Raw genomic sequence first — 18,701 nt, forward strand, 5'->3', positions numbered from 1 at the left:
GATCACCCTGTCCCCAGGGCCAGGGTGTTGCTCCTGTGGTACTGCAGAGTGCTCACCTTCTCGAGGGCCGCAGATTCGGCATTCAGGATTGGATCCTGGTGACCACGGACGCAAGCCTCCGAGGTTGAGGAGCAGTCGCACAGGGAAGAAATTTCCAGGGTCTTTGGTCAAGTCAAGAGACTTGTCTTCACATCAACATCCTGGAACTAAGGGCCATATACAACGCCCTACGTCAAGCGGAGGCCTTACTTCACGACCAACCGGTTCTGATCCAGTCAGACAACATCACCGCAGTGGCTCATGTAAACCGCCAAGGTGGCACAAGGAGCAGAGCGGCAAGGGCAGAAGCTACCAGGATTCTTCGCTGGGCGGAGAATCATGTAAGCGTACTGTCAGCAGTGTTAATTCCGGAAGTGGACAACTGGGATGCAGACTTCCTCAGCAGACATGACCTACACCCGGGAGAGTGGGGACTTCATCTAGAAGTCTTCGCACAGATTGTGAGTCGGTGGGAACTGCCACAGATAGACATGATGGCGTCCCGCTTCAACAAAAAGCTACAGAGGTATTGCGCCAGGTCCAGAGACCCTCAGGCAGTAGCGGTAGACACCCTCGTGACACCGTGGGTGTTCCGGTCCGTCTATGTATTTCTCTAACGTCCTAGTGGATGCTGGGAACTCCGTAAGGACCATGGGGAATAGCGGGCTCCGAAGGAGGCTGGGCACTCTAGAAAGATCTTAGACTACCTGGTGTGCACTGGCTCCTCCCACTATGACCCTCCTCCAAGCCTCAGTTAGATTTCGTGCCCGGCCGAGGTTGGATGCACACTAGGGGCTCTCCTGAGCTCTTAGAAAGTTATAGTCTTAGAATTTGTTATTTTCAGTGAGACCTGCTGGCAACAGGCTCACTGCAGCGAGGGACTAAGGGGAGAAGAAGCGAACTCGCCTGCTTGCAGCCGGATTGGGCTTCTTAGGCTACTGGACACCATTAGCTCCAGAGGGATCGACCGCAGGCCCAGCCTTGATGTTCGGTCCCGGAGTCGCGCCGCCGTCCCCCTTACAGAGCCAGAAGCAAGAAGATGGTCCGGAAAATCGGCGGCATGAAGACTCTGTCTTCACCAAGGTAGCGCACAGCACTGCAGCTGTGCGCCATTGCTCCTCTCACACACTTCACACTCCGGTCACTGAGGGTGCAGGGCGCTGGGGGGGGGGCGCCCTGAGGCAGCAATAAAAACACCTTGGCTGGCTAAAATACCTCAATATATGGCCCCAGGGGCTATATATGAGGTAAATACCCCTGCCAGAATTCCATAAAAAATGGGAGAATAGGCCGCGAAAAAGGGGCGGAGCCTATCTCAGCACACTGGCGCCATTTTTCCCTCACAGCTCGGCTGGAGGGAAGCTCCCTGGCTCTTCCCTGCAATCTACAGTACAGTAAGAGGGAAAAGAGAGGGGGGGCATTAAAATTGGCACTGTATACAGTATATTATATAAAAGCTATTAGAGACATAACTCAGTTAGTCCCTGTATATCTATAGCGCTCTGGTGTGTGCTGGCATACTCTTACTCTGTCCCCCCAAAGGGCTTTTGTGGGTCCTGTCCTCGTTTAGAGCATTCCCTGTGTCTGCGGTGTGTCGGTACGGCTGTGTCGACATGTTGAATGAGGAGGCTTATATGGTGACAGAACAGAGGCCGATATGTGATGTCGCCCCCTGTGGGGCCGACACCAGAGTGGATGGATAGGTGAAAGGTATTAACCGACAGTGTCAACTCCTTACATAAAAGGGTGGATGACGTAACAGCTGTGGGACAGCCGGCTTCGCAGCCCGCGCCTGCCCAGGCGTCTCAAAGGCCATCAGGGGCTCAAAAACGCCCGCTCTCTCAGATGGCAGACACAGATGTCGACACGGAGTCTGACTCCAGTGTCGACAAGGTGGAGACATATGCACAATCCACTAGGAACATCCGTGACGTGATCCCGGCAATAAAAAATGTGTTATACATTTCTGACTTTAACCCAAGCACCTCTAAAAATGGGTTTTAGGTTTGGGGAGAAAAAACAGGCAGTGTTTTGTTCCCCCATCAGATGAATAAATGAAGTGTGTGAAAGCGTGGGTTCCCCCGTTAAACTGGTAATTTATAAAAAGTTACTGATGGCGTACCCTTTCCCGCCAGGTGGATAAGTTACGCTGGGAGATATCCCCTAGGGTGGATAAGGTGCTCACACGTTTGTCAAAAAAGGTGGCACTGCCGTCTTAGGATACGGCCACTTTAATAGGTACCTGTTGATAAAAAACAGGAGGCTATCCTGAAGTCTGTATTTACACACTCAGGTACTAGACTGAGACCTGCAGATAGTGCTGCTGCAGCGTGGTCGGTGACCCTGTCAAACAGGGATACTAGTTGGAAAACATAAAAACATATTAAAGACGTCGTCTTATATATGGGGGATGCACAGAGGGATATTTTGCCGGCTGGCATCCAAAATAAATGTAATGTCCATTCTGCCAGGAGGGTATTAGAGACCTGTCACTGGACAGGTGATGCTGACTTAAAAAGCGCATAGAGAGCCTTATAAGGGTGAGGAATTATTTGGGGATGGTCTCTGGGACCTCGTATCCACAGCAACTACTGGGAAGAAATAATTTTACCTCTGGTTTCCTCACAAACAAAGGTACAGTCCTTTCGGCTTCAGAAAAGCAAGCGGGTCAAATGGCGCTTCCTTTCTGTACAGAGACAAGGGTAGAGGGAAAAAAGCTGCACCAGTCAGCCTGTTCCCAGAATCAAGATTCTTCCCCCGCCTCCTGTGAGGCCACACCATGACGCGGGTGCTCCACAGGTGTAGCCAGGTACGGTGTGGGGCCGTCTCAAAAATTTCAGCAATTAGTGGGCTCGCTCACAGGTGGATCCCTGTTTCTTTCAAGTAGTATTTCAGGGGTACAAGCTGGAATTCGAGATGTCTCCCCCCAGCCGTTTCCTAAAATATGCCTTGCCGACAACTCCCTCTGGCAGGGAGGCTGTGCTAGAGGCAATTAATAAGCGGTATTCCCAGCAGGTAATACTCAAGGTGCCCCTACTTCAACAAGGACGGGGTTACTATTCCACACGGGTTGGGGTACCGAAACCGCATGGTTCGGTGTGACCCATTTTATATTTAAAATCCTTGAACACAAAAATTCAAGTTCAAGATGGAATCGCTCAGGGCGGTTATTCCAAGCCTGGACGAGGGGGATTACATGGTATCCTGGGACATCAAGGATGCTTACCTGCATGTCCCCATTTACCATCCTCGCCAGGAGTACCTCAGATTTGTGGTACAGGATTACCATTACCAAGTCCAGACACTGCCGTTGGACTGTACATGGCACCGAGGGTGTTTTATCAAGGTAATGGCCGAAATGTTGATACTCCTTCAAAAAAAGGGAGTTGTAATTATCCCGTACTTGGACAATCTCGTTATAAGGGCGAGGTCCAAGGAGCAGTTGGTAGTCGGGGTAGCACTATTTTGGAAAGTGCTACAACAGCATGGTTGGATTCTAAACAGTCCAAAGTCACAGCTGGTTCCTATGACACGTCTACTGTTCCTGGGGATGGTTCTGGACATAAACCAGAAATAGTGTTTCTCCCGGAGGAGAAAGCCAAGGAGTTGTCATCTCTAGTCAGAGACCTCCTGAAGCCAAAATAGGTAGCGGTGCATCATTGCACGCGAGTCCTGGGAAAAATGGTAGCTTCCTACGAAGCAATCCCATTAGGCAGGTTCCATACAAGAAGTTTTCAGAGGGACCTGTTGGACAAGTGGTCCGGATCGCATCTTCCGATGCATAGGCTGATACCCTGGTCCTTGGAGACAGGGTTATCTCTACTGTGGTGGCTGCAGAGTGCCCATCTTCAAGAGGGCCGCAGGTTCGGCTTACAGGATTAGGTCCTAGTGACCATGGATTCCAGCCTTTGAGGCTGGGAGGCAGTCACACAGGGAAGAAATTTCCAGGGACTTTGGTCAAGTCAGGTTATTTCCCTACACATAAATATTCTGGACCTGAGGGCCATTTACAATGCCCTGAGGCCGGCAAGGCCTCTGCTTCAAAACCAGCCGGTACTGATCCAATCAGACAACATCACGGCAGTCGCCCATGTAAACCAACAGGGCGGCACAAGAAGCAGGATGGCGATGGCAGAAGCCACAAGGATTCTCCGATAGGCGGAAAATCATGTGTTAGCACTGTCAGCAGTGTTCATTCCCGGAGTGGACAACTGGGAAGCAGATCTTCTCAACAGACACGACCTCCACCCGGGAGAATGGGGACTTCCTCCAGAAGTCTTCCAATAGGATTGTACACCATTGGGAAAGGCCACAGGTGGACATGATGGCGTCCCGCCTCAACAAAAAGCTATAAAAAATATTGCACCGGGTCAAGGGACCCTCAGGCGATAGCTATGGACGCTCTGGTAACACCGTGGGTGTACCAGTCGGTTTATGTGTTCTCCCCTCTGCCTCTCATACCAAAGGTACTGAGAATAATAAGAAGGCGAGGAGTAAGAACGATACTCGTGGATGGCCAAGAAGAGCTTGGTACCCAGAACTTCAAGAAATGATATCAGAGGACCCATGGCCTCTGCCACTCGGACAGGACCTGCGGCAGCAGGGGCCCTGTCTGTTCCAAGACTTACCGCGGCTGCGTTTGTCGGCATGGCGGTTGAACGCCGGATCCTGAAGGAAAAGGGCATTCCGGAGGAAGTCATTCCTACGCTTACTAAAGCCAGGAAAGAGGTTACAGCAACTCATTATCACCGCATATGGCGAAAATATGTTGCTTGGTGTGAGGCCAAAAAAGGCCCCAACAGAGGAATTTCAACTAGGTCGATTTCTGCATTTCCTGCAAGCAGGAGTGACTATGGGCCTTAAATTGGGTTCCATTAAGGTACAGATCTCGGCTCTGTCGATTTTCTTTCAAAAAGAACTAGCTTCAGTACCTGAAGTTCAGACATTTATAAAAGGAGTGCTGCAGAGTCAGCCCCCGTTTGTGCCTCCTGTGGCACCTTGGGATCTCAGTGTGGTGTTGAGTTTCTTAAAATCACATTGGTTTGAACCACTAAAAACCGTGGATCTGAAATATCTCACGTGGAAGGTGGTTATGTTATTGGCCTTGGCTTCTGCCAGGCGAGTATCAAAGTTGGCGGCTTTGTCTGGTAAAAGCCCTTATTTCATTTTCCATATAGATAGGGCAGAATTGAGGACTCGTCCCCAGTTTCTCCCAAAGGTGGTGTCAGCGTTTCACCTGAACCAGCCTATTGTGGTGCCTAGGCTACTAGGGACTTGGAGGACTCCAAGTTGCTAGACGTTGTCAGAGCACTGAAAATATGTTTCCAGAACGGCTAGAGTCAGAAAATCTGACTCGCTGTTTATCCTATATGCACCTAACAAGCTGGGTGCTCCTGCTTCTAAGCAGACTATTGCTCGTTGGATTTGTAGAAACAATTCAGCTTGCACATACTGTGGCAGGCCTGCCACAGCCAAAATCTGTCAATGCCCATTCCACAAGGAAGGTGGGCTCATCTTGGGCGGCTGCCCGAGAGGTCTCGGCTTTACAATTTTGCCGAGCAGCTACTTGGTCAGGGGCAAACACGTTTGCAAAAATTCTACAAATTTGATACCCTGGCTGAGGAGGACCTGGAGTTCTCTCATTCAGTGCTGCAGAGTCATCCGCACTCTCCCGCCCGTTTGGGAGCTTTGGTATAATCCCCATGGTCCTTACGGAGTTCCCAGCATCCACTAGGACGTTAGAGAAAATAGAATTACCGGTGAGTAAATTCTTATTTCTCGTAGTGGATGCTGGGCGCCCATCCCAAGTGCGGTTTATCTGCAATACTTGTACATAGTTATGGTTAACTAAATCGGGTTATTGTTGAGCCATCTGAGAGGCTCTATTGTTTCATACTGTTAACTGTGTTTCATATCACGAGTTGTACGGTGTGATTGGTGTGGCTGGTATGAGTCTTACCCGGGATTCAAAATCCTTCCTTATTGTGTACGCTCGTCCGGGCACAGTACCTAACTGAGGCTTGGAGGAGGGTCATAGTGGGAGGAGCCAGTGCACACCAGGCAGTCTAAGATCTTTCTAGAGTGCCCAGCCTCCTTCGGAGCCCGCTATTCCCCATGGTCCTTACGGAGTTCCCAGCATCCACTACGGACTACGAGAAATAGAATTACCGGTGAGTAAATTCTTATTTTCTTCCTCTCATACCCAAGGTGTTGAGAATAGTAAGAAGAAAAGGAGTGAGAACAATCCTCATTGTTCCAGATTGGCCACGACTGACCTGGTTTCCAGATCTGCAGTAAATGCTCCTTGGAAGATCCGTGGCCTCTTCCTCTAAGACAGGACCTGTTGCAACAGGGACCCTGTCTGTTCCAAGACTTACAGCGGCTGCGTTTGACGGCATGGCGGTTGAACGCCGGATCCTAGCGGAAAAAGGTATTCCGGTTGAGGTTATCCCAACGCTGATAAAGGCTAGGAAGGAAGTAACAGCAAAACATTATCACCGTATATGGCGAAGATATGTTTCTTGGTGTGAGGCCAGGAATGCTCCTACGAAAGAATTCCATCTGGGCCGTTTCCTTCACTTCCTACAAACTGGAGTGGATTTGGGCCTTAAATTAGGTTCCATTAAGGTCCAGATTTCGGCCCCATCCATTTTCTTCCAAAAAGAATTGGCTTCTCTCCCAGAAGTTCAGACTTTTGTTAAGGGAGTACTGCATATTCAGCCTCCGTTTGTGCCTCCGGTGGCGCCTTGGGACCTTAATGTGGTCTTGGACTTCCTAAAGTCACACTGGGTTGAACCACTGAAAACGGTGGAGTTGAAATGTCACTTGGAAGGTGGTCATGTTGTTAGCCCTGGCTTCGGCTAGGCGAGTGTTGGAATTAGCGGCTTTATCACATAAAAGCCCCTATCTGATTTCCATATGGATAGAGCGGAATTGCGGACAGGTCCTCAGTTCCTGCCAAAGTGGTTCCATCTTTTCATATGAACCAACCTATTGTGGTGCCTGTGGCTACACGGGACTTGGATGATTCCGAGTCCCTTGATGTGGTTAGGGCTTTGAAAATTTATGTAGCCAGGACGGCTAGAGTCCGAAAAACGGAAGCACTGTTTGTTCTGTATGCAGCCAACAAGCTTGGCGGCCCTGCTTCAAAGCAGACTCTTGCTCGCTGGATCTGTATCACGATTCAGCAGGTGCATTCTACGGCAGGATTGCCGTTACCTAAATCGATCAAGGCCCATTCCACTAGGAAAGTGGGCTCTTCTTGGGCGGCTGCCCGAGGGGTCTCGGCACTACAGCTGTGACGAGCTGCTGCTTAGTCGGGTACAAACACCTTTGCAAAATTCTATAAGTTTGATACCCTGGCTGAGGAGGACCTCATGTTTGCTCAATCGGTGCTGCAGAGTCATCTGCACTCTCCCGCCCGTTTGGGAGCTTTGGTATAATCCCCATGGTCCTTACGGAGTCCCCAGCATCCTCTAGGACGTTAGAGAAAATAAGATTTTACTTACCGGTAAATCTATTTCTTGTAGTCCATAGAGGATGCTGGGCGCCCATCCCAAGTGCGGACTTCTGCAATACTTGTGTATATAGTTATTGCTTCAATAAGAGTTACGTTATTGTTGCATCGGGCGTGAACTGATGCTATGTTGTTGTCATACTGTTTACTGGATTGTTATCACAGGTTATACGGTGTGATGGGTGTGGCTGGTATGAATCTTGCCCTTGGATTAACAAAAATCCTTTCCTCGTACTGTCCATCTCCTGTAGGCACAGTTCTCTAACTGAGGTCTGGAGGAGGGGCAGAGAGGGAGGAGCTAGTGCACACCAGGAACTAAATTCTTTCTTAAAGTGCCCATGTCTCCTGCGGAGCCAGTCTCTCCCCATGGTCCTTACGGAGTCCCCAGCATCCTCTACGGACTACGAGAAATAGATTTACCGGTAAGTAAAATCTTATTTTCTTCATCTGCATCGCAGTCCTTTCGGACTGCTAAAACAAAGTCCAAGCCTCCTACCACCACCTTTAGAGGTGGGCGTGCAAAATCCAAAAAGCCTGCACCCGCAGGCTCCCAGGACCAGAAACCTGCTTCTGGTTCCTCAACATCCTCAGAATGACTGTGGACCACACAGCCTGGAGGATGGGCTGGTGGGGGCGAGACTCAGACATTTCAGCCACGTATGAGTGTCCGGCACGGATCCCTGGGTACAGGATATGGTGTCCCAGGGGTGCAGACTGGAGGTTCAAGAACTCCCGCCTCACCAATTCTTCAAATCAGGCTTGCCAGCTTTGCTGACAGACGGGGCTATCCTCCAGGAGGCCATCCAAAAATTGAAAGTCAAAGGTCATAGTTCCTGTTTCCACATCATATTCAACACATGGGTTACTATTTGTGGTACCGAAACTGGATGGTTCGGTCAGACCGATTTTGAACTTGAAATCGTTAAACCCTTATCTAAGGGAGTTCAAATTCAAAATGGAATCTCAGAGCGGTGATCTCAGGTCTGGAGGAGGGAGAGTTTCTGGTATCCCTGGATATTAAGTATGTGTACCTCCACACTCCGATTTGGCCACTGTACCATGCTTATCTCAGATTTGCACTGGTAGACAGGCACGATCAATTTCGGGCACTGCCATTCGGCCTCTCCACAGCACCGAAGGCGTTCACCAAGGGGATGGCAGAGATGATCGTTCTGCTCTGTGGACAGGGGGTGAACCTAATTCCATATCTGGATGATCTGCTGATAATGACATTGCAACAACCATTTTCTGGTCAATCTATTGCTCTCACGACCCGTCTGCTCAGGGAACGTGGTTGGATCCTGAACCTTCCAAAGTCACATTTGGAGCAGACAAGAAGATTGTCTTTCCTGGGGATGAACCTCGATACGGATTCAAACAATGGTCTGGGATGTCCTGAAGCCAGCCCGGGTATCGGTTCATCAGTGCATTTCCCTTCTGGGGAAGATGGTTGCTGCCTACTAGGCTCTACAGTAAGGAAGATTTCATGCTCGATCCTTCCAGCTGGATCTACTGGACAAGTGGTCGGGGTCTTATTTACATTTGCACCTGAGGATTCGTCTGTCGCCAAAGGCCTCTGGTGGCTGCAAATGTCTCGCCTTCTGGAGGGCCGCAGGTTCGGGATTCAGGACTGGATCCTTCTAACCACGGATGCAAGTCTCCGGGGATGGGGCACAGTCACTCAAGGGGAAACTTTCCAAGAAAGTTGGTCAAGTCTGGAATCCAGTCTTTCAATAAACATTCTGGAACTAAGCTGTGTAAAACTGTCTTCAAGCGGCACATCTGCGAGATCGAGCCATTCAAGTGCAGTCGGACAATGTAACGACGGTGGTCTACATAAACCGACAGGGCGGAACGAAGAGCAGAGCTGCAGTGTCAGAGGTAACGAATCCTCTGGGCAGAAAAACACGCGTTGGCGTGGGAGTGGACAACTGGGATGCAGACTTCCTCAGCAGACACTATCCGTCCAGGAGAGTGGGGCCTCCATCCAGTGGTGTTCATGGAGGTGACAAATCTTTGGAGGGGTTCCTCAAATAGACATGATGGCCTCCTGTCTCAACAAGAAGCTTCGGAGGTATTGTTCCAGGTCGAGAGACCTGCAAGCAGTGGCGGTAGATGCTCTGGTGTCTCCGTGGGTGTTCCAGTCAGTGTACGTGTTTCCTCCACTTCCACTCATCCCAAGGATTCTAAAGCTCATAAAGAGAACAAGAGTTCAGGCAATCCTCATTGCTCCGGATTGGCCAAGAAGGGCTTGGTACGTGGATCTTCTTGATCTACTGTTGGAAGATCCGAGTCCTCTTCAGGAGGATCTGTTACAACAGGTGCCGTTCGCTTATCAAGACTTACCGTGGCTACGTTTGATGGTATGGAGGTTGAATGCAAGATATTAGGAAGGGCATTCTGAACAGTCATTCCTACCCTAATACAGGCTAGGAAAGGAGTAACGTCTAAACATTACCATCGGGGGGGGGGCGGAGGGGTGTGGCTTAGCTGCAGAATTAGGCTACTAAGCTTCTACCTTGGACACGTTAATATCGGCATGCAGCTACTCCCTGGTCACTTTGGGGACTCCCCTCTACCATCTGGGGTTCCCCTACACTGGGCAGTACGGTCTGCGGAGCAGTCGGGTGTCTCCTACACCCGTCCGGGTTGTGGCCTGCTGGGACCTCTATTTCCGCACGGCCTGGAGCGAAGTGACCTCTGATAACTGGAGCCCGACGCGGAGGACAACCCCCCCCCCCGGCTCACCGCTTGTGTGCACAGTCCGACGCCAGCTATCCCGTCTCCGGGTGGCGGTGAGTGCTGCCCCCTTACCTTTTGAGAAGCGCCCGCCGGTCGTTGCGCTGCGCTGTGGAGAGTCTGTGACTGGTGAGCTCTCCTGCCCTCTCCCGCTGCGGTTTCCTCTTCCGCTGAGCGGTGCCTGGACAGGGGGACCCCGTCCTACACACCCACTACTGCGCCCGCTCCCGGCTAGTCTAGTAGCTGCCTCCAGGGGCCTGGGTGGCGGAGGGCCTCCTCCAAGACCTGGCGGCGCCATCTTGTTTGCTGGATGGGTCCCTCACTGCCTGCTCGGGGAGATTCAGCTTTTGAGTGAGGGGGTGTCTTGTGGCAAATCTCCCGGACACTGTTTGGGACTCCTCCAGCTGCTTTGCCGTAGGTACAATAAATACTACATAAGGGAGGGAGGGGGGGGGGGAAGCAACTTAAACAGTGTATAACAGGAGGTGTGGCCTGGCTGCTGGACGCCTGATTAAATTGTGTATTTGGGGCCGCTGCTTCCACGGTTACATGTTTACTGGACATACGTAGCACATCTGACACGGGTGGTGTGGTCTGCGGGGGCCTCCTGCTCCCGTGCGGGTTGCGGCCCACCCCATCCTCCAGAAGCCGGGGCCTCGAATTTGGGCCAGCTCCGGACCGGAAGCAGGGCGATCGGCGCTTGCAGGCACTACAGAAGACATCACCCTCCCTCGGCCGCGTCTCCGCTCGCTACTCCCTGTAGTGATTGCTGTTTAAGTGCACCCTCTGATAACTACACGTATCTCGCAGTCTGCTTTGACCTCGCCACTGCAGCATTAATGCCTTGAATCTTGCCCTTGCTCCATGCCATGAACCCCTACACAATGGGGATTGGTGGCTGATGGCATAACCCGGTACACTCGTAATGCAGCGGGGACTTGGCAAGCCGGATATGGAATGCTTTTGAACAAATTTAAGTGACTTTCCCCTGTTTCACTGTATATTATGCTTCACGTCTGCTGAATGGGGGGGGGGGGGGGGGGGGGGGAGACTAAAAGGGGGGGCAATCGTCTGCGGCTAAGAAATCCGGTGACAAGTCCCAACAACCTAACTTGTTTCGCTATCTTCAACCGGACATAGAAAGTGAAGACACTCCATCATCCTCTGTTTCGGACTCTCCTGGCGACACCGGAGAGATGGCGGGAGCCGACTCTTCTCCATTGGACAAGGCGCCTTAAGATTCTATGGTTGTTCTGGCCTATTTGTGTGCACTTCCTACCAAAAAGGATCTGCCTACTAACCGAGACTTTTTTTTTTAGATTTGGAACAAGATACGTGACACTGTAAAATCTGAGATCTCCGTCCTCCAGGCAGATATTTCTAAAATATCCCATCGAGTCTCAGATGTGGAAGATCACGTCGATGAAGTCTCTTCGTTCCAACGGAAACTCTGATACAGTTGCTCTTCAAGCCCAGGAACTGAAGGCACTGTGGCGCCGATAGGATGACCTTGAAAATAGATGCCGGAAAAACAACATACGCATCCGGGGGTTGCCGGAGGATGTACAAGGTCTGGGTATCATGGACGCCCTCACTAAGATTTTCAATGAGATCATGGAAGTGAAATCTGACAATACCATACTGTTTGATAGGGCCCACAGAGCACTGCGGCCAAAAGGTCTTTCTTCTGAAGCTCCCAGAGACGTGTTAGGTCTGCTTCACTATTATCACGCAAGAGGAGATACTTAGTAAAGCCCGCAAATTGGATCGTTTGGAGCAGAGGTCCTCAAACTCTGTCCTCGGGGGCCCACACAGTGCATGTTTTGCAGGTCTCCTCACAGAATCGCAAGTGAAATAATTAGCTCCACCTGTGGACCTTTTAAAATGTGTCAGTGAGTAATTAATACACCTGTGCACCTGCTGGGTTACCTGCAAAACATGCACTGTGTGGGCCCCCGAGGACCGAGTTTGAGGACCTCTGGTTTGGAGTTTAACAATGTGATCCAGATCTTCCCGCACCGGTCATGGTATACACTCCAGCAACGTAGGTCTCTCAAACCCCTGACAGAGGCTCTTAAAGAGAAGGGTATACAGTTTCGGTGAGGCTTCCCCTTCAATATTCAAGCAACCTTTGAGGGCCGACAGGTTGTCTTGCACATGCCAGATGACTTGGATAATTTTTGCTCAGCATTGTCTGCCTAAACCAGCCTTAACGGATCAGGTTCAATCTTATCGTTTTGACCCTCCGGCCCCAAGGCCAGCCTGGACCCCGGTCAGCAACAGAAAACGGGGAGCGACTCGGTCACCTCCGAATCATGGAGAAACTGGGACTTGATTCATGTCTTCTTTCTCCGATATGGACTTACCAGATGAAGTTTAACACTGATTGGCACTGCCTGGGTCTTCGATATCTGGTTGAGCCGATCCTGGAGTTCAACGCTAGGTCATTGCTCCTCCTATATACCAGAGATTGTTTTACGTTTAGCCACTTAGTGATATTGCCTTTTCATGCATTTTTTTTTTTTTCTTGGTTTCTCCGCTCATCACCATTGCGGCTCGACACTCATTGCGGATGGATGTCCTGCCCTCCCTGCATCCTCTGTAAGTCTACGTTACCTTGCTTACTCTTTCTGGACATCAAATTCAGCCTCTTGAATGCTCTCTGACCTTAGGTTATGTTCCTTCAATGTGAGGGGACTTAATATCCCCGAAAAAAAGGTCCACTTTGTTACGGGAGTTGTGGGCAGAGCGCATAGACATTGCTTTCCTTCAAGAGACCCATTTTAAAAGCCAAGACTCCCCCAAATTAGGTTATTACCCGCAGGTTTTTTTGTAATAGTAACTCCGTCAATAAATCGTTAGGGGTCGCGATCCTATTGTCACGTCGGGTCCCGATTTCAGATGTGTCCCATCTAATTCTAGATGAAGGCCGATGTCAGGTTGTTAAATGCACAATATATAACCAGGTTTATACTCTTGTAAATATATATGCTCCAATCAGCGCCAGAGACAGTTCTTTACTAAAATATTACGACAGATAAAACCCATTAAAGAAGGGCGTCTAATTATGGGGGGCGACTTTAATTGGTCCTTGGACCCTGGTGTAGACTGTTTTCCTCCCTTGACTAGACGGTCGACACGTGATCACGGTCGTGTGTGCCGCCTTCTGCGTGAGTTTCAGTTGATGGACTTATGGAGAACTCCGCATACGATGGGGAAAGACTACACATTCTTCTCACACCATGTATTCACGCCCTGACTACTTCTTAGTTGAACATAGATCTCTACACTTGTTTCCCTCGAGCACTATCGGGCACATCAGATGGTCGGACCACGCTCCGGTGTACATCTGTTGCGCTTTTGTCCCCCCCCACGCCATGGTCGTGGAGGTTTAACAGTTCCCTGACTCAAGATCCTTGTTTAAAGGACGAACTCACCTCTGCCATCTCGGATTATATTGCGATAAATGACACCCCGGCTGTTAGTGCAATCACGATTTGGGAAGCACATAAATGTGTAATTCGAGGTAGATGTATACCGCTTGGCTCTCGACTTACGAAGGAGCGAACGGCATGGAAGCTACAGCTCCTTGAACGAATAGCGACTTTAGAGGCCTCGCACCAGTCTTCCCTTGATGAAGGGGGTTTTCCCGAACTAACTGAAGCCCGTCAAGCCCTTAATACATTTTTATGGGATAAAACAAAAATGGAAATGAGTAAGTGTCAACACAAATTCTGTTTGCGGGGAAACAAACTGGGTACTATGCTCGCTAGGGCTTTGAGGGCCTAAAGGCTGCAGTCTTATGTTAACTCAGTCAAGGAGCCAGGGGGCTGTGCTGCATATACATTGCCTCAGATTGCTCATTCCTTTCAAACTTATGTGTATCTCTCTAATCTTAGGATCAAACTCCTCAGGCCACCTCTGATTTGAAGGTACTGATACAGAGGTATCTAGCGGAGGTTGATTTCCCAAGCTTACAAGCACCAGATCTCGATGCGTTGGATCAGCCCTTCACCATGGAAGAGCTGGAAACAGCCCTTGCAGCTACACCGACTGGGAAGAGTCCAGGCCCAGACAGCTTCCCAGTCGGATATTATAAAACCTTTTAAACAGTCCCTATTACCTCTTTTCCTGAAGGTGTGCAATTCCATTTCTGCCGAGAGGCTTTTCTCCGCAGACCCTGGAAGCACATATAACTGTGATCCCAAAGGAGGGTAAGGACCCCACCCAGTGCTCGAGCTACCGACCTATCTCCCTCCTGAATTGCGATACATCTTTTTGCTAAACTGCTTGCGGGTCGCTTGGGCCGCCTTCTCCAGTCGGTGGTGCATGGGGACCAGGTGGGTTTTATATTGGGACGTGAGGCTAAGGATAACACTTCCAAAGTGATAGATCTTATCCACCTTGTTCAAAGCGGGTCCTCTCATTATGGTCCACTGACGTGGAGAAGACCTTTGACAGGATAGATTGGCAGTTCATGGTGGGCATACTTGAGCACATGGGTCTGGGCCCGACCTGCCTTAGTCGTATATTGGCTCTTTATAAGTTACCATCGGCTAGGGTTCGTGTGAATGGTGCCCTCTCTGCCCCCTTTCTGATACGATACGGAACGCGGCAATGTTGCCCCCTGTCCACGCTCATATTTGTTCTCTGCATTGAAGCACTTACGGGAGCAATCCGGGCTAATCCGAACATTCATGATGTATGGGCTGGAAAGCGGGAGCACAAGCTGGCACTGTATGCGGATAACCTTTTGGCTACTTTGACTATGAATATTTCAACGCCCTCGCAAGTACTTGAGGGGGTTTGTTCCCGTTTCAGTGGCATCCTACTAAGCTAAAGTATTTGGGAGTTCTCTTGACTAAAGACCTTACTGATTTATACCGGGTAAATTTTCTTCCTCTACTCCATAAGATTACTGCGGATTTTCATAAATGGTCTGCAATCCGACTTACTTGGCTGGGGAGGATTAACACAGTGAAGATGACCATTCTCCTTTAAAGTCTTGTATCTTCTGCAAACGCTGCCCATAACAGTCCCTACTTCCTTTTTCACTACTTTGCAGTCATCTGTTGGCCATTTTATTTGGGGGCAGAGAGGGCGTCGACTCCCAATTCACACGGACACGGACTCGTAAGGAAGGTGGCCTACAATTGCCTCACTTAGTTACTATTATGCTGTGCACCTGTCCAGAGTCCTAGATATGACTAGGACCCCTCCCCCCCCCCCCCCCCCCTTCCCTATACTAAGTGGCTGCTGATAGCTGAAAAGTCTGTGGGGACTCCTTCACTTATTCTTCCCTGGCTTAAAAAAAAAAAAAAAAGATTCCACGCATAAAACATCCCACCCTAAACCGGACCCTTAAGATCCTGTGATCTAACGCATAATTCTTTCTGGCCTTATCTATAAGTTTGGCATTATGTTGCTGCAACACCAGCTCGCGCAGTGGGATGGAGGCCGACTGTTTTCGAATCCTAATATCTTTGTACAGACATTGCCTTGCGCGCACTCCCACTCGACCCTTGGCATTCGTAACAGCGTGGCATGAGGACTTAGGTAGGGAGTTGACCTCTGACCAATGGTTCCGCATTTTTCAGTTCACATTTGCCAGTTCACCTTCACTTTAAATATTGGAGACTCAATACAAAGTGGTATCGAGATGGTATAGGTGCCCAGACTGAGTCCACCACATGTTTCCGAGTGTTCCAGATGTCTGCTGGAGGTGTGGCTGGTCTCACGGCACTCCTTGCCATATTTTGTGGCGGTGCCCGGGACTGGCTTCGTTCTGGCAACTGGTCCACTCTATCACCAGGCATATCACGGGGCTCCCTATACCAGAGACACCTGAGTTTTGGCTACTTAACTTAATTGACCTTCCTCTGTCCCAGTTTAAAAATTCTTTATTGCGACACTTAATGAATGCCGCTAGGGCGTCCATTCCGTGCTTCTGGAGGTCCCAGACACAGCCTCCCATTGCCAAGTGGTTCCAAAGAATCGCTTATTATATGGTAATGGAGGATTTGACGTCTTCCTCCGGATAGTCTGCCTCTCGATTTGCAGCCGTCTGGCTTGATTGGCTGGAATTCAAAGGTACGCAGGAATACAAAACCCTTCTGCGACTCCCCTCCCCTACGTCATCATAGGGTCGCAATGGTGATAGTGGTTCTTTCCTCTTTCTCATCTTGTCTATACTTTTTGCTTCCCGTGTGTTCTATTATCTATCTTTTTATTGTTCTTACTACGTGAAGATAACGCGGTTTATTATCCTAAGATAAGTAAGCAAATATTACTTTTTGTTTTATTTTTTGTATTCTCAGTTTACATATGAAATGTCAGCACTTGTTACACTACTTCTTGTATTACATGCAATTCTTTTGTGCTGTGTATTGTTATCCCTTTGTCAATAAAACACTTTGCATAAAAAAATAAATTACCATTGTATTTGGATAAAGTATGTCTCTTGGTGTGAATCCAAGAAGTTTCCTACGGTGGAGTTTCAACTGGGACGGTTTCTCCTCTTCCTGCAAGCAGGTGTGGATATGGGCCTGAGGTTGGGATCTGTAAAGGTCCAGATTTTGGCCTTATCCATTTACTTCAAGAAACAACTGTCCCTCGGGTTCATACTTTTTTTGAAAGGGGTTCTGCACATCCAGCCTCCTTTTGTGCTGCCTATGGCGCCCTGGGATCTTAACGTGGTGTTGCAGTTCCTCCAATCAGATTGGTTCGGGCCTCTACAGGAGGTTGAGGTCAAGTTTCTCACGTGGAAGGCTGTCACTTTATTGGCCTTAGCTTCTGCTCGACGTGTCAGAGTTGGGCTTTGTCTTGTAAAAGCCCCTATTTGGTCTTCCATGAAGATAGAGCTGAGCTCTGAACGTGTCAGCAGTTCCTTCCAAAGGTTGTCTGCTTTTCATATCAACCAACCTATTGTGGTGCCAGTTGCTACTGATTCCTCAATTCCATTAAAGTCCTTGGATGTTGTAAGGGCGCTTAAAGTCTGTGAAGAGGACTGCTCGTCACAGAAAATCAGACGGTCATGTATGATCTCAAGAAACTTGGGTGTCCTGCTTCTAAGCAGACGATGTCTCGCTGGATTAGGTTCACTATCCAGCTTGCGTATTCTACGGCAGGATTGCCGTGTCCAAAATCTGTTAAGGCCCAGGTTGTCTCAGCTTTACAGTTTTGCCGAGCGGCTACTTGGTCTGCGTTGAACACGTTTGCTAAGTTCTACTACAAGTTCGATACTTTGACCAAACTTAAGGTTCTCTGGCCAATCAGTTCTGCAGGAGCCTCCGCGCTCTCCCTCCCATTCTGGGAGCTTTGGTACATCCCCATGGTACTAATGTGGACCCCAGCATCCTCTAGGACGTAAGAGAAAATAGTATTTTAATTACCTACCAGTAAATCCTTTTCTCATAGTCCGTAGAGGATGTTGGGCGCCCACCCAGCGCTTCGTTATCCTGCAGTGGTTACTGTATTCAGTACTGCTTTGTTCTTAAGTACTGCATTATTATTTGGTCCAGTATTGTTCAGCTGTTGCTGAGTTTTCAAGCTGGTTTGTGTGAGCTGGTGTGAATCTCGCCACTATCTGCATATAATCCTTCTCTCGAAGTTGTCAAGTCTCCTTGAGCACAGTTTGTCTGGTCTGAGGGGAATAGAGGGAGGTGCCAGCCCACACTATTAAACTTGGTGCCAATGGCTCCTAGTGGACCAGTCTATACCTCATGGTACTAATTTGGACCCCAGCATCCTCTACGGACTACGAGAAAAGGATTTACTGGTGGGTAATTAAAATCCTATTTTAACAGAATCCTGAACAATCTGATTCTCACAACACAAACGAAACCATCTGTGACCCGTTCCGCCATGTAATTTTGCTTTTGGATACTGGGTAGAAAGCAGACGAGAGGTCTCTTAAAACACACTGCCCCTTACTGGTAGCTCTAACTTTCTCTGTCCTACAGTGTTATCTGGGAAAACTATTGCTCAGTAATGATGAACATGGTGGTTTTTGTCTTGAATGCAGCACATTCTGGAGTGGCTTTGTCAGTAGAGGAAGTTGAAGCAGGACTGAAGGGATTGAGGGTTGAGCAAGAGGGGAAGATTGCCACCCCATTTATGGCTGAACAGTTGGAGGAGGCATTAACAGCAATGGCTGGGCCAAGGAAACCACAGAGAGATGGTGACATGTCTGCTTTTAACAAACTTGTAAGCAGCATGAAGGCAAGTGGGACGCTGCCTTTCCAACCTAAAGTGAATGTAAGTACTACTGTGAGATAAGAAATGTGTTTAGAAGACCAGACTTTGTTTGTACAGAAGAAGAATCCATATCCTCGGCACATACCCGGCAACAGACAAACCATTCCTATTTGCATCTCACAACATGTATTTCATTGTCTAGTTTTTTGTG

The 18,701-nt window shown here is 49.3% G+C and overlaps 1 protein-coding gene across 4 annotated transcripts in view; it reads left to right on the plus strand.

Moving 5' to 3' along the window:
• EIF4ENIF1 (eukaryotic translation initiation factor 4E nuclear import factor 1) overlaps nt 1-18,701 on the plus strand; it is a 54,624-nt gene that overhangs the window by 16,446 nt on the left and 19,477 nt on the right. For 3 of the 4 annotated variants that reach the window (XM_063913080.1, XM_063913081.1, XM_063913082.1), the window contains exon 10: nt 18,318-18,550. The exons of the other annotated variant lie outside the window; for it this stretch is intronic. In XM_063913080.1, coding sequence (XP_063769150.1) covers nt 18,318-18,550 — 233 coding nt within the window. The remainder of the gene's footprint in view (nt 1-18,317; nt 18,551-18,701) is intronic. 4 annotated transcript variants of the gene reach the window in all.

Source organism: Pseudophryne corroboree, chromosome 1 (assembly GCF_028390025.1).
Source record: "Pseudophryne corroboree isolate aPseCor3 chromosome 1, aPseCor3.hap2, whole genome shotgun sequence".
Lineage (NCBI taxonomy): Eukaryota > Metazoa > Chordata > Amphibia > Anura > Myobatrachidae > Pseudophryne > Pseudophryne corroboree.